The sequence below is a fragment of the Syngnathus scovelli genome, chromosome 9 (assembly GCF_024217435.2).
Source record: "Syngnathus scovelli strain Florida chromosome 9, RoL_Ssco_1.2, whole genome shotgun sequence".
Classification (NCBI taxonomy): Eukaryota; Metazoa; Chordata; class Actinopteri; order Syngnathiformes; family Syngnathidae; genus Syngnathus; species Syngnathus scovelli.
Window position 1 is genome coordinate 4,383,565 of NC_090855.1, and position 27,495 is coordinate 4,411,059.

The window sequence follows — 27,495 nt, forward strand, 5'->3', positions numbered from 1 at the left end:
TGATAATCCATTCCATTTCGTGACCATGCACTTACCTCAAATCATTCGCGGTTCAAAACATCTTTGCCCATTGGAACGAATGGAAATGCCAACGATCCATTCCAGGCCCCTATAAAACACCAACCAAAAAATTAGTAAAGCATTATTGATCATCAAAAATAGTCCTTCACAGTAGTGTACTATTTGAAACATTGACTTGTTTTACGTTTATTTTACTAGTGAATCTCAAGTGTAAGAATAATATCAGGTGTGATAATAAATATCTTTAAATAAGCAAATGGCAAATAAATATTAAAAAATTATTCAATTCAAAAATCTAATTAGTCTATTTTTGAATAATTATTCACTATCAGCTGAACTTCACAACAAACTGTTTCTTGTTATAAAATTCCTTGCTGCTATCCTGTAATTAAAATTTTTTGCTTCCAATTCAAAGCACAAAAATCATCCTAGCAACGGCTCATATCTCGATGGACTCAAATCGAAGAGGCTTATAATTGTGGTCAAGCTGATCCATCAATTTCCAAAATCGATTATAACAATTAATGTAATTAATATAAATCTGCAGACCGTTTTTTGTCAATTATTACATATTTCCTCTATCAACCAATACGACCGGCAAACCGCAATGCTAGTTGAATTTAATCAGCCGCATGCCTCGGTTCCGCAACAAATCCGATTCCCTCGGGTGATCTGACGAAAAGGGAGTTTCCATATCGCTCAGAGAAAACCGCTGCTTTTTCACGGTGTAAACTTGGGGAAGTCAGATCAGTCTCGCAAAGCGAGACCAAAAATATGACAGGCCCTCTGATTTTACTGAAGCACAGAGGGAGCCCTGTGTTCCGTCTAGACCAAAAGCCAGGAAAGCTGTCTGAGGAAACACTCGGGCAAATATTGACCTTCAATTACTTGAAACGCTCGCCTCTCGCAATATGGACGCATCAGCAAAAACATCATATGCATTTAATGTATATAAACATGTTGGGGCATACCTGTGCTGTGTACATAAATACACATAGTACAGTCAACACATGGTGTGAAGTGACATCAAATCGTAAACATCAAAACACTGGGTCTCTTTCATCGACTTAAATGTATCGCCATGAAAATCGGTTTAGCATCACAAGAATTATTCGACCTCTAGGAAAAGGATAAATCTAGCAGAAATCTTTTGACCTTTAATAGGGTGAAAAGTAAACACGCTTCCAAAGTGATGGTCAACCGCACTTGTGCATAATTAACAGCTTGGAAAGTGAGGCGTTCTTTAAATGACCTTACCTGACAAAGTAAGGCACAGCTTGGCAACACTGCGGCAAGTAATAAATACATGCATGCCGGAGTCATTATGGGTTTCATAAAAGCTTTTTTAAATCTGGATTGTCACTATAGTCTATCGGTGTCAAACTCGAGGCACGGGGGCCCAGATACGGCCCGCCATATTAATTTATGTGGTCCGTCAAGACAAATTTTGTGTCATGATTAAAATTACAAATTGTCTTGACTTTTTAAAATGGAGATATTTTAGCAATTTTTACTCATTCATCTTTTTAAACTATTTGAACAGTTTTTACTAGTCTCTAATTTCAAAACTAGTTATCCATCAGTTTGTCATGTGGTAAACTATGCACCTCATTATGGGTTTCATAAAGCCTTTTGTATTTTTATCCATCTGGATTGTCACCATAGTCCATCGGTGTCAAACTCAAGGCACGGGGGCCAGATACGGCCCTCGACAAAAATGAGTTCACCACCCTTGCCATAGTCGAATAAAGCAATGCCCATCTCCAACTACAACTGAATCCGAAGCACAGCAGGGCTTGAAGGACTTTCCCGCTTATTAGACTCCCGCACAGAAGAAATCCCCCATGCAATCCTTAAATCTTGCTCAAGCTGAGACAAAGAAAGAGGTGAGGGCGGGTGTCACGTCTCTCGCTCTTACTCATCGCGGGTTGCCAAACTACCGCCATGCATCTACTACACGTATGGAAATACTGCACTGTGGGTTGCTGCAATTAGTAAAAGTGTGGCTGCAAAGCTGATATAACAAAGCAGAGCATTTGGAGGAGATCCATCAAGCTGGTAGTGAAATACAATCCCTCCGCTGCATCGCTGATCGATGAACACACAAATAAACACACACACCGACGCGTATCTTCATTTTTCATCACGGAGCCTCCTTGGGAGACTACCTTCAGAATGTTTCCCTCCTCTGTTCACTTCAGGAATTCATCACTGCTAGGCTACAAAACGTGGACTCAAATACTGAAGGACAATTAATCAAGGGTTGGGCTAGACGTGGTTTTGGAAATGTGAGCCAAGCTTCCCCTGCGGGGGCGCCAGAGAACTTGTGAGAGGCGCCGCAGCTTGGGAAAAAAAATAACAAACCTGTTTCACTTTAACTAAAGACGTAAAAGGTTCATTAATTCTTAGTAATTATTATAATGAAGAAAGAAGATGAAAGCTGAAGAAAAATATTTGCTTGAATTCATTTACAACCGTGTTCAGACTGAAACATCAAATTAGCATATTTTATTCCATTGCCAATTTCAATGTCCAAAATACTTTTGTGTATCATGTCTTACATCCTCCCCACTCCATTTCCAACAATGCCATTCTGACCACGCCCTTTTTTTTACATACCTGTGGTGTACAAGCACAAAAGCTTACAATCGCACTATTACATAACACTCACCACTGTGGAAAGTCAACATGCACAAAATAAGCACAATGTTGACACACAAGGGGGAGATTATGACATCAAGTGTACGAAGGAGACGCCAGACGCAAAAATACCAGACGACTCCGAGTAAAAACAACATTACACCGTCTAATCATCTTATTTGGTGCATTGGAGAGAAAAAAAAAAAAAGAAAATCTTCAAGTTTGCGACAGCACAGGTAATGATTAACTTCGAGATTAACGAGTCACCTCTCGCGGTGGAACCCGCCCGCACTGACTGTCTGCTTGTCCACACAAGATTACATAACAGAGGCTGGCACATATGAGGAAGGGCCCGGCAGACACACTAGCACACATTGTGTATATTTTTGTCCTCGTTTCAATCGTGAGGGGTTGATGGGAGGTCAGGACAAGTGCAGACTGACCCCAATCATGCAAATGTAGGGCTAATGAAGATGTGGGTCAAATTAATGTTTCGAATGTAAATTGACATCAACAGAATTTTTGCTCGTATTTAAATAAGCTATGCTACTCCTTTTCGAGCATTCTTTATTGATTTATTTATTTATGTTTTTTTTTTATTCAGTTTGTTTGTTTGTTGTACGGACTTATATATGGCACTTTAAAGTGTTTTTTTTTTAAATGTCTTTTTTGTTTTGGATGTGTTCGAAATAAAGATATCAATCAATCAATCAAGCAATAAATATATATGTGAATTTCTTTTTTTTTTGGTTTAACAGTAAATTCCAACCGGATACACACAATTAATCGGCACATTAATCGTTTTTTTTCTTTCAATTTCTTCTTCTTTGTTTTTCGATAAATAGCCCAACCGTGTTATAGCTTGTGAAAAAAAAATTCATTAATTTTCCTTATAGTTGAACAAGAAGTTTGACACCCATCCTTTTGTATATTAAAAGAAAACATTGATCAGTCATCAGGATTTTATGATCTAATGTTTTCTTATATGCAACCAGTGACATAGTTGTTTCTGGTTGTCTAAAAGAAAACAAAACCATCTAGCATGCTCACACACGCAAACACACTCGGTGCTTTGAGTAATCAGTCAAGCAGGCCAGACCGTTACTGAACACTCATGCTCACTTTTTCTTCAGTACAGACACAACGCCATCTGTTCAACACCCTGGGAAGGAAAAAAAAAAAAAGACATTAAAACCAAACCGTCTCCATGTCGAGAAAAAAAAAAACAACCCCAGATTTTTTCATAAGCCGCAATCACATGTGTACGAGAAGCTGAGGCGGAAGCAACTCGACACGACCTCTTTCCCGTTGGCATGGGGTGAACTTATATCAACACGTTGCCACCTGCAAGGCTGAGTCAGCGCGGTGAACGGACGCCAGGTGAAAGAAGGAATTGAGTGTGGCTGTGTCAATTGGCGGAAAAGTGCCCTTTTCCGACTTAAGTGGCGCACCGGTGGGAGGTACAAGGGGGGAACACACGCAGGCTGACCGCACGCACGTTGACTCGAGTCTCCTGTAATCACAGCGAGGTGCATTTCATTTTTATTGTGTCCGAACAAACTCATCGGGAAAATCTACTCGATAGTTTAATGCCAATATTTGATGGCACTTTCAACCAAGAATGACATCCAGCTGCAACTAGTCATCATTCCTAAGAAGACATTTCGGCTGTAAAAATATGTATATGGGTATTTTAAAGAACATATATTTTGCCCAGTCCAAGGTTTAAAAATAGCAATTTCCGCACCAATGGCAATTTAAACAAATGTCTAGACCACATGTAAACACGCTTAGATGCCGTAGTGCTATTTTAGCGCATCACAAGCTGGTTTTTCGAAAGTAGATTCACATGCATGTTAAAAATGTAGTTAGCATTTTAGCATTAGCAATTTGGCATTTGTATTTTTTTTTACTTCTTAACATTTTCAACATGGTAGGAGAGTAGATTGAAATGTATCCACTTGTGAAAAATTTTGTTAGCATTTTAGCATTAGCAATTTTGCTTTTTTTTGTTGCTTAACATTTTTAACATGGTAGGAGAGTAGATTGAAATGTATCCACTTGTGAAAATTTGTGTTAGCATTTTAGCATTAGCAATTTTGCATTTTTTTTTGTTGCTTAACATTTTTAACATGGTAGGAGAGTAGATTGAAATGTATGCGTACATTTGCTAAATATTTAGTTAGCATTTTAGCATTAGCAATTTTGCATTTTTTTGTTGCTTAACATTTTTAACATGGTAGGAGAGTAGATTGAAATGTATGTGTACACTTGCTAAATATTTAGTTAGCATTTTAGCATTTCTTTTCTTACTCACTTAACATTAGCAAAGCTATAGGGTCACCGCCATATTTCTTTGACAGCATAAAAGTCAAAACAATAAAAAATATATATTTTACTTTAGTGCTTGAGTACTTTTAATCCATTTTACTCAGTATTTATGTTGCACACCTTATGCTAGCAAAAGGACCGAGTCATCTTACATGAAGGAAAGTAGTGATCTCAAAACAAAAGGGCATCACAACTTTGTCCAGCTGCTAAAATTATTTGGCAGATTTTGATGCCACAAAAAAAAGTGCACCTATGAAGGAGACTCACGAGTGTTTGCCATCACCACGTCACCTGAGTTTACCTCAAGTGAACTCAGTGCCACAAGCATCGCAGGATGAACTCTGTGCATGAGTGCTTTTTCTTTGCCTCATTTGCGACCTCAAAAAAGTATGTTATGAGAAGACGTTGACAAATATCGTTAGCCAAATAGCATAATTTGCTACATCACACAGTCCAGATGGAACGAATCAACCTTTGCCTTTTACCATGACGTCGACGACTGAGAATCCTCACAAACATAACACCAAAAATTAGCTAGCGCGTCATTATTTTTTATTGATACTTTTGTTCATCAGTTAGCGCATATACTCTACGTAGTTTTGTATTTTTCTCGCTCTCTAAAGAGTGATGACAAAATGATTTAGCCGTGACTGTCACATTTGACCTTTTTGGTTTTCCAAATACTGGATGAACAAATGAAGTCAACCAATATCCTGGAAGGGATTGTGCTGTGCTTTTCAGTTTTTGTGTGCTTATTTAACTACTGCAGACACCAATCTGGGTGTGGGCTTGTCGAAAAATCCAATTTTAAACATGCCCATAACAATGTTGAAACCATAAATGGCAAAAATGGCCCCAGCACCTCCTGGATGTTTCAAAAATCGACTGCATTATGATGTCAATTTTTCTTGCCACCACCCCCGAAAAAAAAAAAGGGACACCGAGCAAGGAGCTACTTGGGCGCCTGCTGAGTTAGCGCCTTTCCTTCAGCCGGCACCACAAGTGGTCTCCATCCAGACAAGAGCGACGCACCGTGAGCCTGCCGCTTTGTGCTGATTCAATAAGAAATAATTGCATATTGGCCTTTCTCCACTCATCCCCCCCTTCACCGCTGTGGTCTGATACCGTACTGTATTTCTGTGCAGTCGTTTACAGAACTGAGCTGAGGAGGTATGCCGCAGCAGTGCCCCGAGGACTGGCTTTCACACAAAAATGCTTGGGACTGCATGTGTAGCTGCAAATACACACGTGAAAAAAAAATTGTTGGTTGTTCCTCCATTAAAGAAATAAATCTTGTGATGGTAATTGAAATAAACAGATTAAATATTTTTCAGTTTTTTTCTGACTATAAGGCGCACTTAAGCCTTTCATTTTAAAAATAGACAGTGCGCCATATCTATGTCAAATTTGCTGCTCCGGTTTGTTTTTCCTTTAATGTGAAGTAATCCACCTGATAACCCAGTTTGTTGGCTTATAGTCGGAAAAATACGGTATGTCCTCAATGTAATATTTGGTTACACAATCTTCTGGGGAATCACTGCAACCAAACAAGTTTGTGTAAATTTATAAAACATTTTTTTTTTGAGCCGTGTGTTTTGGGCTTTATTGGAGGAGTAGCCAAAAATTGTTTTGTTTGGTTTTTAAAGGCTACTAAAGTGTCACTAGGCCTCCTCCATGTTTCATAGACGGTACAACCTTCTTATCTTTGCATACTTCATTTTTGTGTCTGCAAGCACAGAGCTGATGTGACATGCCAAAATGTTCCAGTCTGGACTTATCTGTCCAAGGGGACATCCTCCCTCAAGCTTTGTGGCTTGTCACTGTGCATCTAAGCAAATTCTTGTCTCATGAGTTTTTATAGATATTTTTCTCAAGAGCAAACTTTTCTTACACGTAATTGCTTCTTGTCAAATCATCAATATATTTTCCATCTGAATATGATTTATTTGGAAGCAGATGGCCTGCTCTTAATAGTGATGCTTAAAGCAAAAAGAACATATTTATATACAAATACACAGAAGCCTATTTTATAGGCGTGGAAACTCTTTAGCTAGCTAGGCTTGGTGACACTGCAAAAATCACAATGAATTGTGAAACTAGTTGGATAAAATATATTGTCGACCTAAATTTAAATGCATTTTTGAGTTATTGGACACCATAAACATGAAATGTTACACTTGAAAACTAACTCGAGAACTTTAATTTCTAAAATGTTGGCAACAGCTAAATAATAGTCCAATTAAAAGAATTACTAGGGCAATGAAAACAATTAAAGCAATTAAGTGTTCAAGTATGAAAATACATTTTTATAATTCAAGCTTTATGATCCTGGACTACACCTACCATTGTGAGGGAGACATATTTGTCTCTTATAAATATATATAAATTCTATATAAACTCTTATAAATACTAGCATACATACGAATATGTACAAATATATGTATATATTGATCTTCTATGGCATATAAAAAGAAAACTGCATTGTTGTGATAATTCGTCACAAAGAAAGCTGTCCAACTTCAACAAAACAGCAATAGCAATACAAAGCTAGCAATAATATCCTAAAAAAAGCTTTAGCCATGTCTGCTACAATGACAGCATGACTTATTTGTTATGGCACTAAGTGGTGAATATTCCCAAAAACTTTCAAGAACTCTCCTGAAAACAAAGATGACAGGCCAGCGCAAATAATTGACACTTTGTCGGTCACGCCTCCTGTTTCTGATAAATTGTTCTTCCTCAGGTGCGGTGGTTTCCACGAGCTGAAAGAATTCCATCTTGATCGTAAGATACTACAAGACGATTATTTAACTTTGAAAAGTATTTTCCCGCAACTTAAAATGTTTTCCTCTAAATAACCATACTGTGACAAAGAGAAGATATAAATATCGCTGTAAACAATAAAAATTGACCTGCCCTGAGAGGAGCCTCCGTCACTAATCCACCTGTTATCTGAACAGATGTTACTCCCAAATATGAGCTCATGTTTTAAGGCAAACCCCACACATGGCACACATCTCACTTAAGTCTATTAACATAAGCCAGCTCGAATAAGCCAGTGGCACTGAGTAAAGCCTAGCACACAATCATTTGGGAAGCTAAAGTATGATGTCATCCAGTAAAAATGTGCCATGTGTAGGTGGAGTCCACAATAAAATAAGTTCACAGGTTTACCTTTTTAGATCCATCTTGCATGCGCTGTTGCACCTTGATTAATTTGGAATTATTCAATTGTTTACGGGGCTTTCAATACGGTGCAAACAAGGTGGAAGCAGTTTGGATCGCCTCACTAAATTTCCTAAATCGACTGCTGTGCGGTACCCATCTTGCCTGTTCTCCTCGTAAAAAAAAAAAACAATATCATCTTTTCATATTTTCCATCGCGTCCAAGACAACGAGCGAGCCAACTTCACGTCACTGCCCGCATGTGGAAGCGTCAACGTCATTCTTCCACTAACTTAGCCGCTGCCATGTTCCCAACAAAAGCCACACACAAGCCGTGTTAGCGGGTTTTATATTTACCAGTTTGCTACTGTAAAAGCGCTGCAGCCATTTATCCGGTGGCGAACGGGCCAGCAGTCCGCATTTCCTGGATTGTGATGCGCGGATGGAGCCGCTCTCCGAGCCAACGGGTCCTGTGGAGGGAGGGTCAAGGGGGGTCAGGGGGCTTCCCGCCGCTGTGTCAGAGCGGACAGCGGGTCCACATTCAGCTGACGGCCACAACAAAACAACATCACGCAGAACACACTCCGGCTCCGCACCACTCCGCGCGGCAGGTCCGGCGGCACCGCCCCCCTCTCAGTCTCCTCCAGTGGGTTGGCCCGCTCCCGCCTACCTCATGAATATTCATGAGCGGAACGGAGCAGCTACTGGCGGGAGTGCTTCCCCATTACCGTACATGAGTTCCTATAGATCCATCTAACATCTCAATATTATTTTATTATTGTATATATTTTAAGATTATTTCATAATAATGAATAATAAAATCAGCAAAACAGAATTAAAATTAATAAGCAAAAACCAAAATCTATAGGCCCTTGTGCTCATGATCATAATAGAGAATAATAGAAAAGGAAATTATTGTTTTATGATAATGTCCTAAAGAATTACGATTTAAGGTGGAACTAAAGTGTCAAGTCAAGGGGTCATCAACATACCTGGTGGCCTTCGGGAAGTTCATGAAAACATCCATATCCGGTCCATTCCAAGCCAAACAAGCCGCATATCCGGGCCTGCCCAGTCAATTATTTAATTGCAGCAGACCAATTAAATGATTAAAAATGTGTATCAATACTTTTGTGAATCAGATGCATATATTACTACATACCTTACAAGAGGATGCAGACACGTTACAGTCTGCCAGGAGCTACAATATACTAAAACCTGAAATCAAGAATCATTACTGTACTTCCATTGTCTCCCATTGAAATATAGAAGGTGAGATAGAGTTGAATTGCTTTGTGTGCTTTCCAAATATCTTTTGTGACTGTGTGGAGCCCCCCTGTCAGATTTTGGAGAACTGCAATTTAGTTTTAGTTTACCTCAGACGACCTCTCCAATGCTAGAAAATTCAAACCGACATGAGTAGGCGACAATATTGGTGTTTCTTTTTTTAAACATAATGATATTCCATTTAAAAAAAATCTGTGTACTCTAATAGCTCATATAAATAATTTGTTTTCTCAACTACTTAAATACCCAAATATAACAGTTTCTAATAATGATTTAATAAACCTTAGTGTTTAGTTAACATTAGTATTAAAAAAAAAAAAAAGCTACATTGTCTTTAAAGCCTGTGCATCTGCTCTCACTTTATATTGAGAACACTATGGCAAGAAGGGAAGGAAAAGTGTGAGGGTTGGGGAGGGATGTTTTTTTTTTTTTTTTGGGAGGAAAAATAGGAGAGCAAAAAGGAAAGCTGTGTGGGAGGAAGTGAGAGACAAGAGGAGGCGATGGTAGGCGTGCAGGAAGACGCAGCGGCGTGAGCGTTCCCTACTGCATGCTACAATATGACTCTGACAGGCTTATGTAACCAGACTGGCCTGGCATTTGGCTCACAGCAGACGCCGACTCTACTGACTTATATAACTGCATCAGCTGCGCCTCTGAAGGGGGGGGGGGGGGTAGCATGCATACGGGAGAGTCCTACTAACACTGTACTTGCACTGCAGTCAGGGATTGCCAAAAAAAAAAAGGTTATTCACTCAATGGAGGGAAAGGGGTGCTTGGATTAATTCTCACTCCATCGGGTTAGGGATGCCCAACGTGCTGTATGAAGTAGGACAATTTTAAAAATCACAAGAAACAGTACTGCCTGACATTTTCATCGTGGTATAATGAGGAAAAAAATTGAGGTCAGAGTAAACGGCAGTATAAAGTGGCTGCACGAGTAAAAATCCCAGGATACCTAACCAAGCACAGTTGCAGAGTTACACTAAGTGGTTGATAATCAGCACATTGCAGCTTCTGATCTCGTATTACAGCGACAAATTGCATCAGATGATAACGGAGGAAATGAAGGTGGGATTTATGACAGCAGAGTCAACGGCCAAAGCAAATGACTTCAATCTTTCCTGGGAGAATGACTGAGCTCACATTTGTAGATGTGGCGATACTAGTGGAAATAAAAGTCTAATTTACGGCGTTGAGCTAATTCGTCCTGGATGGATGCTGTTGGCTGCTCACAAGCTTTTTTTCCATTTGGAACAGTGCAAAGAATTATTGAATCTCTAAAAGAACACAAAAAATGAGAAATGAAGAAATAAGTGAGATTTATTAAGCTAGACAGCAGATATGTGATTGACATTTTATTTATCTTCAGGGTTGATGATGTCATCGCTTTGTTTACTACAGTATCTTGTGTGTTTCCGTGATGACTACATACGAGTCGACAGAGCGTCTGGGCCAGGGTTCCGGACTTGTGTACCGTGCCAATGTGAATGAGGCGCACTGTTGAAAAGGGGACAAGACAGGATTTCCAGTCTGAAAAACACAGATTGTTCCTGCTTCGCAGCCAGCCAGGCCATTTTGAGGTCATGGTGGGGTCTGATGAGTTCAAACTCAGTGAATAAATAGATTTATTTTAAATAAATCCATATTTTAATATTTTGTCTATCATAAAGCTAAACGAGATTTCTAAAATCAAAACCAATTATAAAATGAAAACATCTTCACTGTCCGCTTACCATCTCTGTTGTGTTCGTCTCCAAAGAGGAGGAAATTAGTTACACAGCGTGACAGTGTCACTATATTCAGGACATATGTGGATTAGGTTGAGCGGCGCGGGTGAGCTGCTGGGAAGTCAGCCTGCAGAACACAGTGTGTCATGTGCAACTGCAGACATTGCCAAGTGCACTGGGCCACTATTATGGCAGCCAGAACTAACAGGAACATTCCTCGCAGTCAGGCAAAGAAGGAAATAACACCATAAAGACTGCAAAGGCTTTCTTACAGTAACACACAAAGAGCATGTAGTTGAGATAATGGAAAAATGTGGTCTGAAAGTAAAACTCAACCAAGTGAATCTAAAGTATGCACATGAACATGAAGTGCAATTAGCAATATTAGCACCTGCAGAGAGAACATGCAAGTCACATGTTAAGTCTACGGCCCCCAAAGTTTTCACAGCGTGACCTTGATGCAAGTCTAAAAGCAAACATACATATGCATCACCTCGACGGCACGGATAAGGAAACATCGAGTACAATCGGTTGCACCCACGGGTGAATCACTGGACGTAAACAAAAGAGAAACCTTGAAAGTGTTTTTATGAAATGACTACGCTATCACAATAGAAAGCGAGTCCAAGTGTTTAATTTGTAATAATAAAATCAACGTACACGATTTGGTGTTAACAGTACAGTAAAATAAGCACGCATCAGCATTTTACAATTCTGAATAAAATGAGAAGGCAATGTTGAAAAATTTCCTTTCCAAAAAAAAAAAAAATTGGCTTTGATAATGCACTTAAGTGATGGTGGTAAAATTTTACAACACTTGGAAAAAGCCTTTTCTAAAACTAAATACCGCAAACAAGACCTCAGCACACCTCCCCTCATCCACAGCGAAATGTAGAAAACCACAATATAATGAAAGTAATGACTTTAAAAACCACCAGGAACACACATCGCGGCAAAGACGGGTTTTCAAACTGGTTTGATTGTTCCGCACATTGCAGCTGAATTGTTTGGAAATGATGACATATGCATGAGCACGGGGAGCCCCGTGTGCGCATCATGTGAGTCTGGCGCGCTGCCAAAAATCAATATGTGCTGCTATGCAGGTACAGATGGTTGAACAAGGGCCACAGTCAGACGTGGAGATGGTGTTGCATTCGGGATATACTGTGTGACCTTGACCGGATTAGATGTGAAATGAAACGGCAGCCTTGTTACTTCTCTGACTGCGCAATGTCAGTCTCGTAGAAAAAGGGAACCCTCGCCACCATCTGCGGGGTGTGCCGTTTTATTCTTATCTCATTTTTGCACACCTCTCCCTCAGGGGGGGCTCGAAAGGAGGTTTCCCCGTGTTGCTTCAGCACTGAAATAGTTCTCAAAATAATCAAAAAGGGGGGCGGAGGGGGGGTCCAGACATTGTTAACAGGAAGTCTGGTGTTTCTGGTCTTCAGTAAGAAACATTTGTGCGATTGCGAAAGTGTCGAGTCTCTGAGCTTGTGTGATAGTCTGGTAAGTAAAGTTCAGCAGAAAGATAACAGTTCACACAGTCACGCCATATCAGATGACAGGTCGAAGCCTATCAAGGTGAGTCATTGGAAAATAGAATCGTCCTGTAGCTCAAGCTCTTATTAACCTGACCCATTAGTGTCTGCGGTTGATTATCACACCGAGTCAAAGGCAAAAAAAAAACATCTTCATGCATTTCCTGTATTATTTGCACCTCATTTATAGTCCTTTAAATCGCTAAAGCAAGCCAAACCAAAATGAAAAAGACCTGCCGCTCAGTTGAAATCTCGGTTGGGGAGGACGAGAGGGGCCACGAGGGTCCACAGATACAGGCCGAGACCCAGCCAGCTGGAGCACACCTTCACCCACACGGCCGGCATGCTGCTCCGCATGGCTTGCGTGGTGGTGTCGGGTCTGTGAGAGGCAAAAGAACCGTTAAGTGAAACAAGTTCAAACATTTATGTACAAACATAGCGATTATATAAGTCAGAGGAGGCCTTTATTTGAAATTGGAGTGCATTTGCAAACCAAGCTTCTTGTGCACCCTCTAGTGGACAGAATCGTAATGACAGTTTATAATTCCTAATTTTAAACATGCATCAATTATTCGCATTTTTCTCTCGTCTTGCCGGGACTCCCGAACCCCCCACGAGCGGCCATCTGTTGGCAAATCATACTTACAGGTACCAGTTGGTGAGGGTCATCATGATGTACAGCGACGCCAGAGCCAAATGAAAGTGGAAGGCCGAGTAGTTATAAGTCACGCCGTCCTCCTCGTTATCCACGGCCCTGCGCACGCCGTCCTGTCCTAAGTTTTCTCCAGCCTCGCCGCCGCCCTCCTCCGTTTGCAGCAACTTGTTGACCTGAGTGTTGCTGGATGAACGAATGCTGGGAAACAAGGAAGAAAAAGTCAGATGAAATATAGATAGAATAGAAAATGTGTGCAGACGGCCCAACTCACCTAGCGTAGATGGTGCATAAGAAAAAGATGAGCAAGCCAACGATGCTCTGAGCATCCCACCATTGCAACTGGCCTGGTGGGGGCTCGCTGGAGGGTGAGATGGTGCTGACATTCGACACTAGACTCAGTAGGCTGGGGTTACACTTGCGATCTGTGACATCACAACCATAGAAGCACTTATGGAATTTCCCTACTTAGGAATTTACAATCTCAGCCTGCTGCTGAAGAGTTTCCTGAGGTACACAAACTAATGCAACCATTAAATATAAGACACATGGGAGCTATAACCAGAAATGACCGGAACTTAGCACAATGGCGTCTGTTGTAATATTAATCACAAATGACTGAAGTGTGAATGAGACATCATGAGACTCACTTGGATTGTTGGTGAGTGCGGACCAAGTCACGTACATGGTGTAGAGAGAGATGAGAGAAGCTTGCAGCAGGCCAGAGTAAGGCTGGGCTTCCTGCAAGTGACACGGTAAACATACATTTCACACTAAACTAACATTCATTCTAAGAAACGGAAAAAAAAGACATTTTAGGTTGCGGTTTTAGAGATTAAAATCTAGCATAAAGGTTTTAAAAAGTTAGTTACCTGAACTTTGGGGAGGATGGACACAATGGAGACGATGACACAGAAGATAAGATTGAGGCTGATGATGACCTTATGCTCTGTGCAGTCATCCGGTCGCGTGTAATAATGATAAAACAACACGATGGCGGTAAAAGCCAGGGCGTAGAACAAGAAGGTGAAAGACAGCAGGCCTGGCAATCACAAAAAAAACTGGGTCAATGTTTACAGAACATTTACAGAATTTACGGGAGACGTCAGAAATTAAATTGCAATACCTGCATACCAGCACTTGTTGTCGTTATTTTCAGCTCTTTCTACCCACGCTTTGTTCCAGGAGTGGGCAAAGTCAATGAGGAGTATGAGTTGAATGATAATGAATAAAAAGGAGCCCAGCAGTCCAAAATAGTACCACACTGTGAAGCAAAAAAAAAAAAAAAAAAAAGAAACAAGAGAAACCAGACACAGCTGTCAACACCACTGTTAAAAAATAGACTGCGACTAAATAAATTCATTTTGTTCGTACCAGTATGGAATACTGGATCAGTGATGAAAAAGGCTCCCACCATAATCCCAACTAGGATGAGAAATTTAAAGAACCAGAAACTGAAAAGCAAACAAAAAACAAACAGTCAAGAAAGCAGGATAGCTAAGTCAACAATGCAAACACATTTCCAGTCTGTTCGCCTTTTGTAAACATCTGATTCAGAACACAGTTTTTTTTTCTATAAAAACATAACGTGCACAATTAACACATTAAAATTACAACATTCAGTGCAGCTGCCAAGGAGGAGTTTTGTTCTTTGTTTTTTTTTCCAAGCGCTTGATGAGCCAAGCCACCAACAGGGGGCAGCAGTGCAACAACTCAATTTCAAAACTACTTCTTTTTCCCAAACTGTTGACAAAGGATGGACTTCACTGTCATGACAAGCAGTGGCACTCAGCAGACTTTAAGTCAGACAGTAGCAAACATTTGGAAATGGAGCAGATATGTATATAATTCACAGAGCATGTGATATGATTGCAGAAGGATGTGTGTCACAAAGGAACCAAAGTACAACAACCATCTGGGGAATATGACATGAACATCATATGACCAGACACTAATGGCTGATGTGCCGCTCTGGTAAGTAGATGTCACTCACAGTGCTTGTATATCACCAAATAGATTATTATTTTGCAATCAAAAGTCATTACTAAATGTTTTAGCGGCTCGAAAGTAATGGTCAGTGATCTGATGACTGAAAATGGCTGGCTTTGAACAACTTAGTCACGTGACATGTGAAATATAAAGCAACATGTACCCGTTTTGCAAAGACGCACGCGGGTCTTTGCTGCTCCTGACGCGAATCATGATGATGAAGAAGAGAAAGAAGAAGCAGGTCATTGCAAAGCAAATACGATATACAGATTTGTAGCCCACGATGACGTCACAGTCGAACTGGTTTTCAAAGCCCGGTATGGTGCTTCCACCCTGGCAGAATCCCGGGATCTGAAAGAACCAAAAATTAAATCAACACGTCTAATCACAATACGCAAAATAACTTGGTCAGGGTTTTTTCGTAAAACTAATTATCAATGGCTCACTTTGCGCAGTTGAGTTTCCATTCCGGGAAAGATCATGATGGCTGACACAAAGGTCCCGAGCAGCAAAAAGAAGCTGAAAACCAGGCGTGTGACAGTGGAGTTGTTGGAGGAGGGACAACAGCCACACAGCAGACATGGTGCAGAGCCACACAGACACGAAGCCTGCAAGATTGCAAAAGATATCAAATGGGACACTTTTAGTTTATATTTGACATTTTAGGTCGATTATTAATCAAAACACAGCCCTGCTTGCATATAAACAATTGTGTTTGTATTGAAAAACAAGGAGAGGCTAAAACCAAAATAATTTGATTGACAGATTGTCATGACGAGTGATTTGTCAATTACTATAAAATGACGTCATTTTACAAACACTGAGCTCGCCACAAGTAGGTCATTGATTGGAAGGGCGTTTTTTAATTACTGCCACCATTATCAAAAATTATGTCGATTTTTAAACCGCAAACGAGAAAGGGTGTGGAGGGTCAGCAAAAATATTTAATGGCGTACTGGTCAAAATATTATAATCAGGTGAAAACGAACGCCTAGCTTATATATTGAGGGTCGACGAGAGCTAGCTTGTAAAGCTAACTTCCTGAATAACATGACGTCACATTTGCGTAGTTTTCAAATATAAATGTAACTAAGTATCCCATGTTAAGTATCTTGATAGACGCCATCACATCATTCCATATTCCGTTGCATATTTTCGTTACTCATAAACTCGGAAGTTGGTCGTTTTTCCGTGGCGTCGCCAACTGCTTGTTTTGTTCCAGAGCCTCGACTAAATTTAGGCGAAACCATTCAAGAAAGACTGAAAAATTGACGAAAAATACTTACGCAGCTGGCTAAAGAACATAGTGCCATACATGCTCCCATGGTGACGTCAAAATGTTGAGATTAGATGTATATTCGCTCAGCTTCCGTGTGTAAACTGTCTGAAGACAAACAGGAATGTGGTTTTTGTTGGCTGGCAAATAAGTGCTATACAAAACGTCGCCACCTAACGGCGTGAAGATTGACTAACTGAAATCAATGTTTTTAGTCTACTTGACATCTCATTTCCCATTTATTTTTAAAATAAATGTTCTCACAATGTTTTGCAAACTATACATGTAATTATCCACCCATTTTCTACAGTGTTCATGGTGTGCCACAGAGCTTCCTAATATGGTAAAAATGAGTGGAAACGTGATCATTGACATAAATCGATTTGTACGTCCCTAAAATTTCAGATTATGGTCCATTGTGCCACTAATAATAAAAAAAAAATCTGAAGCCCTGTCATCTGCCTACATAAAACTACAATATAACAAACACCACAAACAACAAGCATGAGTTCAGTAAAGAAAAAAAAAAAACAATAATAGATCTTAAAATATCATACTCACCGAGAGATGCTGATTATAAATTCATAAGAGTGTGCAGATCGCTACAGACCTTTTTTTTCTAGATGATCTTTGACCAACCTCAGAGGACGTAAACTTGTTGATGCCCTCGAGTGCCAGCGTCTGGACCTGTAAGGATGAAATAGAAATCAGATTGGTTAAAGAAACAATCCCATGGCCGATTCATGAAGTTACAATTGACAAACAAGCCTCAAGCAAAAGCTAATCAAATAATGAGTTATTATTGTTAATCAATAGCATGAAAACATGAAGCTAAATGAATGCATTATTGTGCACCCATTCAAGATCTTCACTATCACATTTTTATTATAACAGGTGATGTCAGGACTCTGAAAAACTAGTAGTGTTTTGTGTTTAAGAGTTTAGAAGTGAGGTTTTCGCTGTGACGTCACCGTTGCCGTTGCGGTTTAGATTAGCGTCACAGGCGCTCTCTGATTGGTGGATTTCGACCAATCAACGTTAAAAGCTGAGAAGACGCCATGCATCCGATTTTGTGCGCGAGACTGCTCAGTTGGCGGGTGACTTCCGACATTAACTTAAGAGCTGAGACATATTTGAGCACTTAAAACACCATTAGGTGAGAACAATGATCGTTTAAATTGTCCTTCATATCGCTCGCTAGTGTGTAAAAAAACTTCAAGAATATTCTGTTAAAATTTGCGACTTTTAAATCGAAGTCAACTTCAGGTAATATAATGTTATTTACACAACATGGCGACAATGGAAAGTTGCACCTGGACCAAAACGCCATGTTAGATTTGATTTGCCTGTCTTAGTATATACTTTTCTATTTTAGTTTTAACTCTAAAATGCCGTTCACGTGTGTTTGTGAAAATGAATTTTGCTCAAGTCTATCGCTTGCGTCTCATATGGGTTGTGTGTATTGCTGAGCAGGGCACAACTTGACTTTTTTTTTTTTTCTTCCCCAAACACGAGGTCTTTGTTTGTTTTAGCGCTTTTGCTGCACTCCTTCGTCTACAGAAAAACAACATAACTACGCATTATTGGTGTTTAAATTTATGACTCGTTTTAATATCCATGTGCTTATTCTTTCCACTATGTACAAGCACCCTCAGCTGAAATGGATCACGTTGCAGGTAGGTGCAATAAAATGCAAACTGCGTTGCAATGTGACAAGTTGGAAAGAATTACACTGAACATATTTAGTTTTGGAATTCTCCAGCAACCTTGAATCATTAATTTGAATTTGCTAAATAAATTGTGCAAATTTAACTTAATTTGCAAGATTATCAATTGCACCTAGAGTTCCTAATGTGAGTAGCATTTGTTAAGCGTCTGATATGCAATAAATTACCATCAAAACCAACTTAAAGTTCATGCCGTCATGTCCGACCCATGTGGTTTTACAGATCTCCAAGTTAAGGAGCTGAACAAGCGTAGTTCAGGGCACGCCTTTGAGCTCATCCTGGGACCCACCTCCCCTGATGCAAAAGTACAATTTCCACTGTCCCCTGTCCAAAAGAAAGAAATTTCACTGGATGAGATTATGAAGAAGCTGGAGGGTGCTGAAGAGAGACGCAAGGTATCTTCAACACGAGTAGTTCAAAGAGCTGGATGAACATTTGCTAAATCAACAAACTTATCACGATTAATTATCATTTGCATTGAACTTGACAGGCTCAATTGTGTTTTGTCTTTTTCTAAGAACCACGAGGCTGAATTACTCAAAAATCTAGCAGAGAAACGAGAGCATGAGAAGGAAGTGATCCAGAGGGCCATTGATGAATGCGACAAATTCAGCCAGAATACACTGGAGAAGCTCACTCAAAAAATGGTGGCGGCACAAGAGAGACACGGGGTATCTTCACAACCCAAATGAATATATAACAAATCAACCAAATACTGCAAAAAGTGTAACAAAATGCAATTTTAACTTTTTGCCAGATCCATGAGGCCGAAGTGCTGAAAAATATCGCGGAGAAGAGAGAACGTGAGAAGGAAGTGCTTCAGAGGGCCTTTGATGAATGCTGCAACTTCAGCAAGACCACTCAGGAGAAGCTTACTCAGAAGATGCTTGCTGCAGAGGAGAGATACAAAGTAAGTTACGAAACATGAATGGACTCCAAAGACAAATCTTAAAGCAAGGTGAAACACTTAACTTTTGTCTTTGTTAGCGCCACGAGGCTGAAGTGCTGAAGCAATTGGCTGAGAAACGAGAGCGTGAGAGAGAAGTGCTCCAGAGGGCCATGGATGATTGTAGCAATTTTAGCAAGAGAGTTGAGGAGAAGCTCAACCAGAAGATGGAAGCAAACCAAGAAAACCGCCAAGCGCGATTGGCTGCTCTCGATAAGAAACTCAAAGAGAAAGTATGTACTGGTCTTGTCAATCTTTAAAGCTCAACTGAGACTCCAAAAAAAACAATTACTTTATCCTTTTGTTTTTAAACAGGAAAAGAAAATTGAAGAATCAAAGAAGACAAGGGAGTGAACGAATTTATGAATGCTGACAGTCTCAAGGATAAGCTTTGCATTATAATGGTTTTAATAGTTGCAGCTGAGTATTAGTGCCTTTCTAGTTCCTGTTGGCGGCTGATTACACTGTATTCTTTGTGGTGCTTACTGTTTTTCTATTACTGGGCATTCCGATTAGTCTACTGGTCCATATGCAGCACTTGTCGTACGATTTATGGTTAAAGTTGCAGGTACTGTTCATTTCTTATTCATTCTTGTAAAACCTTTTTTTGTAATAAAGCATGATTATTAATAAACGCAAGGTGCATTTTATTTTTTTGGGGGGCCCTGAGATATTTCTCCTGTGGTTTCACACTACTGACACCTAGTGGCAGAATCAGGAATGGCTGAGGGTTTACCACACTTTAGAGAAAACTGAAAAATACTGAGTGAGTTCAAATAAATCGTAACATGTAAATTTTATTAGAAAACAATGATACTCTGTCACGGTTAAGTGTCAGTGAAATGATTTTCTGGAATGCACTCCTCCAGTTGCTCAGCAAAAAGTCTCGTGATAGTCTTAGCTCTGTCTAGACATCATGTGCGCAGCTTTAATGATGTATTTTTGGGTGGCTGACAAACTACATATATACATACTTATGCATATTTACATTTATAACAAAGAAGACACAAACTTCAATCTGGTGACCTTGTGGGCAATTTTCAGATCACCTTGTCTAGCATGCTCAATCCATCTCTTTGGCAGATGGTCATTGAGAAAGCTTTTACCGGCCCAACAGTTGACACCCAACCTGTTATTCAAAATTCTGCTGAGTGCTTAAAACCTGCCAAGTTCACAAGTGTTCACAAGTTTAAGGTGTGTCGATGTTATTCTATTTTCAGGGAAACTAACTGTCTTACACCAATTATCTGTCTCAGATACATGTCTCATTGACATAATGAGGGCAAGATAGTGCACAAAGCGCCTTTGCACAAAACTATTCGATTACCATCGTTGATCACTCAACGCCCTCTGCTCCTCGTGCCCCCACTTGTATGCCAGTCACGCTGCATGCATAATAGTTTAGTCACTGCTCACCCTGAATGTTTCAAAATCCACATAGTCAACAAAAAAAATCGGTTTCCCTGACTTGAACGAGGACACAATGCAAATCTCTGACTCGGACAAACAATAGAGATGTTGTTATTGAACGCCTAACACGAGAATGAGAAAACGAGATCTTGTTGGCAAACATGCTTGTTTCATATCTCATTTAGTAAAGAACATCATAACCAAAGTGACTTGTGGAATTAACCAAAATATAGGTGTAGGTAGTCTTGAGACACTCAATTTGATTAAAGCAACATTGTTATTGAACTTTGACCTCTAAATATTTTCTCAATTTTTTTTTTTAGACGACATACTTAAATAAATGCAAAAAAATAAAGACTTTAAAACAGACAGGGGTCGAGTTCAACTTCATAGGGCAAAACAAAAATCCATGCAAGTATGGGAAGAAAAAGCAAATGGGGAGACTGGAACCTAAGAACTATAATTGAATAATACAAAATAATTGAAGTCAAATTTGTTCTAACATTACATTTTGGTGATATTCTACACTTGATTGCTTTTCACATGATTTAAATGTGTCATCCAAGTGGCACATATTATGACTGTGGCAAACCGTCCCTGTGGTGTGGGTTGATTTTCCGGATAACAGCTCTCATTGGCTGAAATAAAGGATGTCACAAAAAAGAAGCCCAACTCCGTCTTCTGATTGGTTGTAAGAACCGTCTGTCAAAAAACCTTGCCATCCTCTTGGAGTCTGCGCCCTAACCGCCGAGCACCGTTCCAGCCACAGCCGTCCTCCATCCGTGTAACTCGTCGCACAATGTTTTTAAAAATTTATCAGGCAGCCAGTCCTTCATCGTCTGCAAATTCTAAGACTTTGGATTGATACCACCATTTTCAGGTATGTGAGTCTTTGCGGGTTGCTATCATTACTTCAGATGATAAAAGGAAGATTTCCGCCTCGAGCACGAAAACCCACAAGTGAATGGTTATCAGTAATTCCACGCTAAACGCCCGATCGCCTTTGTGTGATGCGCACGGGGGGTGGAATAAAACACCCTTGCTGTGATTAAATGTAGATTAAAAAAAAAAAAGCATTTTAGATTTACAGACGTCTACCAGGTGCACGATTTGGTGGATAGAATATACAATGAGTGCAACAGGGCCGCCTCGTTGTACAGTGCAACAATGGTGTTTGTATAATTCCCGATTATTTATCCTTTAATATAAATCAAACGTGCATAAATCACGTACACAACCTTTGCTGGGGGAAAAGGGTGTGGACCTCGGATGGTCATTGTTACGTAATCTTCCCCCCCCCCCCATTCACTACTGTACGCACATGCGCGCGCGCGCCCGCGTGGAAAAATTCACGAGACTTGTCTAACAGGTCTTTTAGTAAAGAGTCCTTGACATTCTAATTTGGTTACTGTATTCATAAAAATGAGGTTTTTATCAGCTTCATACCCACAATGACCCTGATTTATTTATTTTTTTTTTTTTACTTGCTTCAAAATACATTATTGAAAATAATTATTAATAAAAATGAAATGACAGAATTATTTAGTACTCAGTTGTGGGCATATAGAATCAAACTGTCTGAATTTGTAGTCTTTTTTTTTCTTTTTTTTTGGAGGGGGGGTGTAGTACAATGGCTACCCAGTGATGGTGTCAGCTTAACATCTGTTGGCACAGAATTGGATTCTGGCTCCGGTGGATGTAGGAATGTGAAGGTATAAAAAGTTGCTACATAACGTAGCAAGCATTTTTTTAGGTTTGCGGCTCGGCCTTGCAAATTGAGTCACAATAACACATTTCAGAAATGTGGTTTTGGCTATTAGATGATTAAATCAGCCATGTGGGCCCTCGTTAAGTATTAAAAAAAAATTTTTGTAAGAAGTTAATGAATTTTTAGCATATTAAACTATCAATTGAACATAGTGTGTTATGGGTTAGGGTAAAACATGATTTATTTTTATATTAGCATTCATTTATTTTCTTGTCACTATTTTCCATGACTTCTGATTTCCAACCCAGTTTGTAAAAAAATATCTAGTAAAAAAATGAATGCTAATGAATACATTTACCATGATTACATTTATATAATGGTAAGTAATAATGTTCGATACTACTTTGTTTAGACAGATACCCGCAGTCACCCATACCAATACCAAAAACCAATGACAAATTATTTTAAAGAAAAACCTATACATCCCAATATAGCAATTTCCTTCAAATTGAATAAAATGAACGGCAATTTTCTATTCATCTAATTTCTAGTCCCTAATCATAAAATGGCCGTCGAGAGTACCGCTACCTTGAAATAACCATCGGTACTCGTTATCTCTAATCTTCACTATACTAAGCTCTATGCTCTTCCTCTCCCTCCCCCTCGTCTCCCTGCTTGCAGTTTGCCATGGCGACGGTGGTGATGGAGCAGATCGGCCGCCTGTTCATCAACGCCCAGCAGCTGCGTCAGATCCCTCAGCTGCTCGAGTCGGCCTTCCCTACACTACCTTGCACGGTCAAGGTGTCCGACGTTCCCTGGGTGTTCCAAGAGCGTCACATCCTCACCGGCTACAGGCAGCCGGACCATAGCTGGCGCTACTACTTCCTCACCCTCTTCCAAAGGCACAACGAGACCATCAACGTATGGACCCACCTACTGGCCGCCCTCATCATCTTAGTGAAATGGCAGGAGATCTCACAGACGGTTGATTTTTTGCGAGACCCCCACGCTCAACCCCTCTTCATCATCCTCCTCACCTCCTTCACCTACCTCTCCTTCAGCGCCCTCGCTCATCTCTTGTCCGCCAAATCCGAGCTCTCTCACTACACCTTCTACTTCCTCGATTACGTGGGCGTGGCCGTCTACCAGTACGGCAGCGCGTTGACACACTACTACTACGTCATCGAAGAAGCTTGGCACGCAAGAGTGCAAGGGCTCTTTTTACCCGCCGCTGCTTTCTTAGCCTGGCTCACGTGCTTCGGCTGCTGCTACGGCAAATACGCCAGTCCGACCGTGCCCAAGCTCACCCACAAGCTTTTCCAAGTGGTGCCCTCGGCTTTGGCTTACTGTTTGGACATCAGTCCTGTGGTTCACCGCATCTACGCGAGCTACCAGGAAGGCTGTTCCGACCTGGTGGTCGTCTACCACCTCTACCAAGTGCTATTCTTCCTCATCGGCGCCTACTTTTTCTCCTGCCCCCACCCGGAGAGCTGGTTCCCGGGGAAGTGTGACTTCATCGGGCAGGGCCACCAGATCTTTCACGTGTTTGTCATGTTCAGCACCCTGGTGCAGATCGAAGCGTTGCGGATAGACTTCAGCGAACGGCGGCCGCTCTACGAACGACTCCACGGCGATTTGGCTCACGACGCCGTGGCGCTCTTTATCTTTACCACCTGCTGTAGTGCGCTCACTGCTTTTTACGTGCGCAAACGTGTGCATGCTTCTCTTCATGAAAAATTCGCTTAAATGCAATGTTATATCTCGCAGGGGTGTCAAACTCATTTTTGTTCAGGGCCATATTGTAGTTCTGGTTTCCCATTATGATTCTGAACCCATATACAGTAATTGTCATTTTTATCACGTATATAAAACAGAATCCAGTAAACAAAAAAGTTTTGGGTTTATTTTGAAAGGGAGATTAAATGATTGCATTGTCTCAATGTTATTAAAAGGGAACATAAATTGTCGGTATATTATATGAATATATATGAAGTCAGAGCATACGATTTGCAATTGTAAGTCACTTAAAATGATGTGGTGGCACTGGCGGAAGTAGAGGGGGGGATGCAGGGGCACTGCCTCCCAAAATTTGCTTGGACCCCCGAGGTGCCAGGCAAAATGATTGACTTTTGGGCATTTTTTTTAATTTACCCTGGACTTTTTCTCTAGGGAACTTATAATTAATCGTTATCGACATTTATTTTAAGAAATTTAACCTCCCTAAGAAAATAAAAACCCTAGCTCCGTGAGTGTGGTCCAGATATGGCCCCCGGACCTCGAGTTTGACACCGGCGCTTCACCGTGACCAGCAATTTTATTGTAATTTGTTATTTTGTAACAGTGACTTCCTTGTGTAATCTGCCAAACCACAGTGAACAGTTTACAGCCCATTTAGTAGTCAGCAAGGGGATCGTTGAATCCCACAGGCGCACATTTCATTGTAATTTTTTTTTCCCTGTATCATGTTGACTTTTTTATGCTTGCAACAGTTCTTAATATGAAGTCTCAACATAACGCTCATTTTTTTTTCTCAACGATTCAATGCTATTATAGAGACTGATTAAAGGAACCTGATTGTTTTGCTTATAAAGTCTTATAATGTATTATGAATAATTGGAGGCGGGATACATGTTGATTGTCTGCAACTGTGTTTTAAGTTGGAGTGTTTTCATTCCCATCCAAAATGCATGTTTTCGCTAGCTGTAAAAAAAAAAACAAAAAAAAAACCTAAGTCTGATTTATAGTTTATGCAGACCAATAACATTGATGCTCCTGTGTATTTTTTTAAAAATATTTTTTGTCTTATCCTATTTTATTCTCTTTCTTTTTGTATTTTCTATGATAATCATGCCAAACAAAATGACGTAAAATTACATTTAAGTTTTGTTTGGGTTGGGAGATTACATTTCTCAAAGTGCTATAAGTTCAGCTTTTGCCTTTTCAACATTCCACGGCGTTGCGGCTTGTATGTGCACTATGATCTGCTTTTGATATGATTTTCTTTTTGTATGATTAAATTGTACAGTATGTGCCTCTAGCATGTCTATCTCTATATAATGCGGATGTTCTGGTGTGACAGCTTTTTCTGCACTGTAAGTGTTGCTTTCCTTCTGAAAACCGGACATTTATCACTTTGCTTTCCGCCTAATAGCACTCTGATATTTATATTTTTCAGAAGGAATACACCACATTTTGATTTTTTTGCTGCGTGCTTTCAAATGTTTCAATGTCTTCATGCTTAACAGATTATAAAGAGATAAATACAATATTTTCTTCCTATTGGTGCACTTTTGCCCTGAAGTTTGTTTTGGCTCTAGTCGCAGTTATGGTTCACTGGTAATGTTTTAAAATGTTAATCTCGGAAAATTGATTTCATTCATTGCAGCATTCTCTGCTCTTGGTGTTTTATGAATGTTTTTTTTTTTTCCAATAATGAAGGCACTACTGAAAGATATTTTCAGAGATGACTTAAATGATGTCCTGACAGAAGCGCATGTGGTGGGTTTAATTGAAAATCCTTAGAGTCGTTACGCACTGCCTGAATCAACACTGTACTTACTGTGGCTGACCACGATGTTAACATGCATGACGCCCCCCCCCCTAAATACTATTATTGTAGGTATTTTATTATTTGTGTTGAAATTTAACATTGAGTAGGGGGGGGGGTGATCTAAGTCATACGTGGGAATATTTTATATGTTTGAATCAATTCTTTATTTCAATTGAAAATATTTTCTCCACAAATGACAACATTTAGGTCAATTTTGTTTTTGTACCAGTGTTTTTTGAGTAATAAGCAAATTTGTGAACAGTATTTTTCTCTGCAATTGACACCTTGTCACCTATTATCTAAATTGCATGTTGTGAAAAAGAAGAACTGGAACGTGGGCAGCTATGTGTTAAAGTGAATGTGTTAACAAAGCCTCTAATGACGCCACCCAGGTTTGCCTTCATTATAGAAAGCAGGGTGAGAAAGGGCCAGAATGTCTTCTGCCTCGTGACTGTGTGACTGGCTGTACTAATGTTTATAAGAATTAAAGTGTTGCATTAACTTAAATCTTCCCAGATTGTCATCTTGTCTCATTTTAGCTTTAAAAATTGAAAACAAACAAAGAAGGTGAAAGTGGGTTATAAGTAATGATGAAGAGGAGGAGAGGTAGGGAGCACGTGATTAAACGCGGACAGCTGATTGGCCGAAAGACGTCACGGCGTAAATACAGTAAGAACCTCAGTTAAACTATATTAAATTCCTATTTATTTACGTATAAATTCTGTACAACAGTTTGAACAACACAAAGCTATTTTATCACTCCTATTAGATATTTTAAGAAAAAAAAAAAGGCTCCTGTTTGGTTGGCCATTCGCCTTACTACCACCAGAGGGCAGCCTTGTCATTTAGTATAATTTAAAACGAGGAAACATGATTGAAATTAAAAAATTCAACGTGTTTAACCCCCCAATCGAATTATTGCTTACAAGTAATTGTTTGTAGTCGTCATTAGTGATTTAATAAAAACATAATTTAGTCAATGATTTGCCCCCGGACATAAATGATCATTACTTGAAATGAAATATTCAGCATTTGGAGTTTCATCAAAAATAATCCTGGTAATCCTCCTTGACAAACAATAACAAATAAAAATCACACGCTGTGACCTTTATGAAGTTCTCAGAAGGAATGGAAACAACACCATGCACCTTTTTTAAAATGCACTATCAATCTACCTGGTTTTCATCTCTCGAGTTTACTGTCGCCTATGCAGCACTGATTTATCACCCCACTTTACTCCCGGGTTAAGCATCTTGTTCATGTTGACACAGTCTACGTTGCATATTGACAAATGACATCACGCAATGTGTTTCTCGCAGTTGCCTGCAAAGGAAACCAGTGCAGCATTTTGCGGTTTTCTTGTTGCTGAGAAATGTTTTAAGTGCTGAGGTGTATGTTTGTGTGGGCTGACAATGCTGCACTCTTAAAGTTGCAAGAGCTTTTGCTTCAATATACAACATATGCATGTATTTGGGTCCGTCAAATATTTAATGTACTTTGCAAAGCTGTGGCTCACATCCATACGACA

General features: G+C 39.9%; 4 protein-coding genes across 7 annotated transcripts in view; 2 read left to right on the forward strand and 2 right to left on the reverse strand.

Moving 5' to 3' along the window:
* The window catches only part of LOC125975509 (transcription factor HIVEP3), a 33,412-nt gene extending 24,633 nt beyond the window's left edge, over positions 1-8,779 (reverse strand). For all 3 annotated transcript variants that reach the window (XM_049731162.2, XM_049731158.2, XM_049731160.2), the window contains exons 1-2: positions 8,515-8,779; positions 36-109 (exon numbers count right to left, since the gene is read on the reverse strand). The gene's annotated coding sequence lies outside the window, so the exon portion shown is untranslated. The remainder of the gene's footprint in view (positions 1-35; positions 110-8,514) is intronic.
* A 3,010-nt stretch (positions 8,780-11,789) lies between these two features.
* serinc2l (serine incorporator 2, like) lies at positions 11,790-16,803 on the reverse strand. Its single transcript, XM_049731299.1, has 10 exons — positions 16,637-16,803; positions 15,797-15,958; positions 15,514-15,701; positions 14,736-14,815; positions 14,488-14,625; positions 14,234-14,403; positions 14,012-14,102; positions 13,636-13,786; positions 13,356-13,562; positions 11,790-13,088 (listed from the first exon to the last, which is right to left on the reverse strand). The coding sequence occupies exons 1-10, from the start codon at positions 16,673-16,675 to the stop codon at positions 12,950-12,952; spliced, it is 1,365 nt and encodes a 454-aa protein (XP_049587256.1). The 5' UTR covers positions 16,676-16,803; the 3' UTR covers positions 11,790-12,949.
* On the forward strand, positions 15,135-19,949 carry stmn1b (stathmin 1b). Of its 2 annotated transcripts, none has more exons than XM_049731348.2 (7): positions 15,135-15,335; positions 18,276-18,302; positions 18,576-18,748; positions 18,872-19,024; positions 19,111-19,263; positions 19,341-19,532; positions 19,615-19,949. In XM_049731348.2, the coding sequence occupies exons 1-7, from the start codon at positions 15,323-15,325 to the stop codon at positions 19,651-19,653; spliced, it is 750 nt and encodes a 249-aa protein (XP_049587305.1). In that variant the 5' UTR covers positions 15,135-15,322; the 3' UTR covers positions 19,654-19,949. The 2 variants fall into 2 exon arrangements, with proteins under 2 accessions (XP_049587305.1, XP_049587306.1); XM_049731349.1 differs by lacking the exon at positions 15,135-15,335 and adding an exon at positions 17,651-17,782.
* A 1,476-nt stretch (positions 19,950-21,425) lies between these two features.
* Positions 21,426-26,474, forward strand: paqr7b (progestin and adipoQ receptor family member VII, b). Its single transcript, XM_049731335.1, has 2 exons — positions 21,426-21,589; positions 23,099-26,474. Exon 2 carries the CDS (start codon positions 23,105-23,107, stop codon positions 24,161-24,163), a length of 1,059 nt encoding a protein of 352 aa, XP_049587292.1. The 5' UTR covers positions 21,426-21,589; positions 23,099-23,104; the 3' UTR covers positions 24,164-26,474.
* The last annotated feature ends 1,021 nt before the right edge of the window (positions 26,475-27,495 follow it).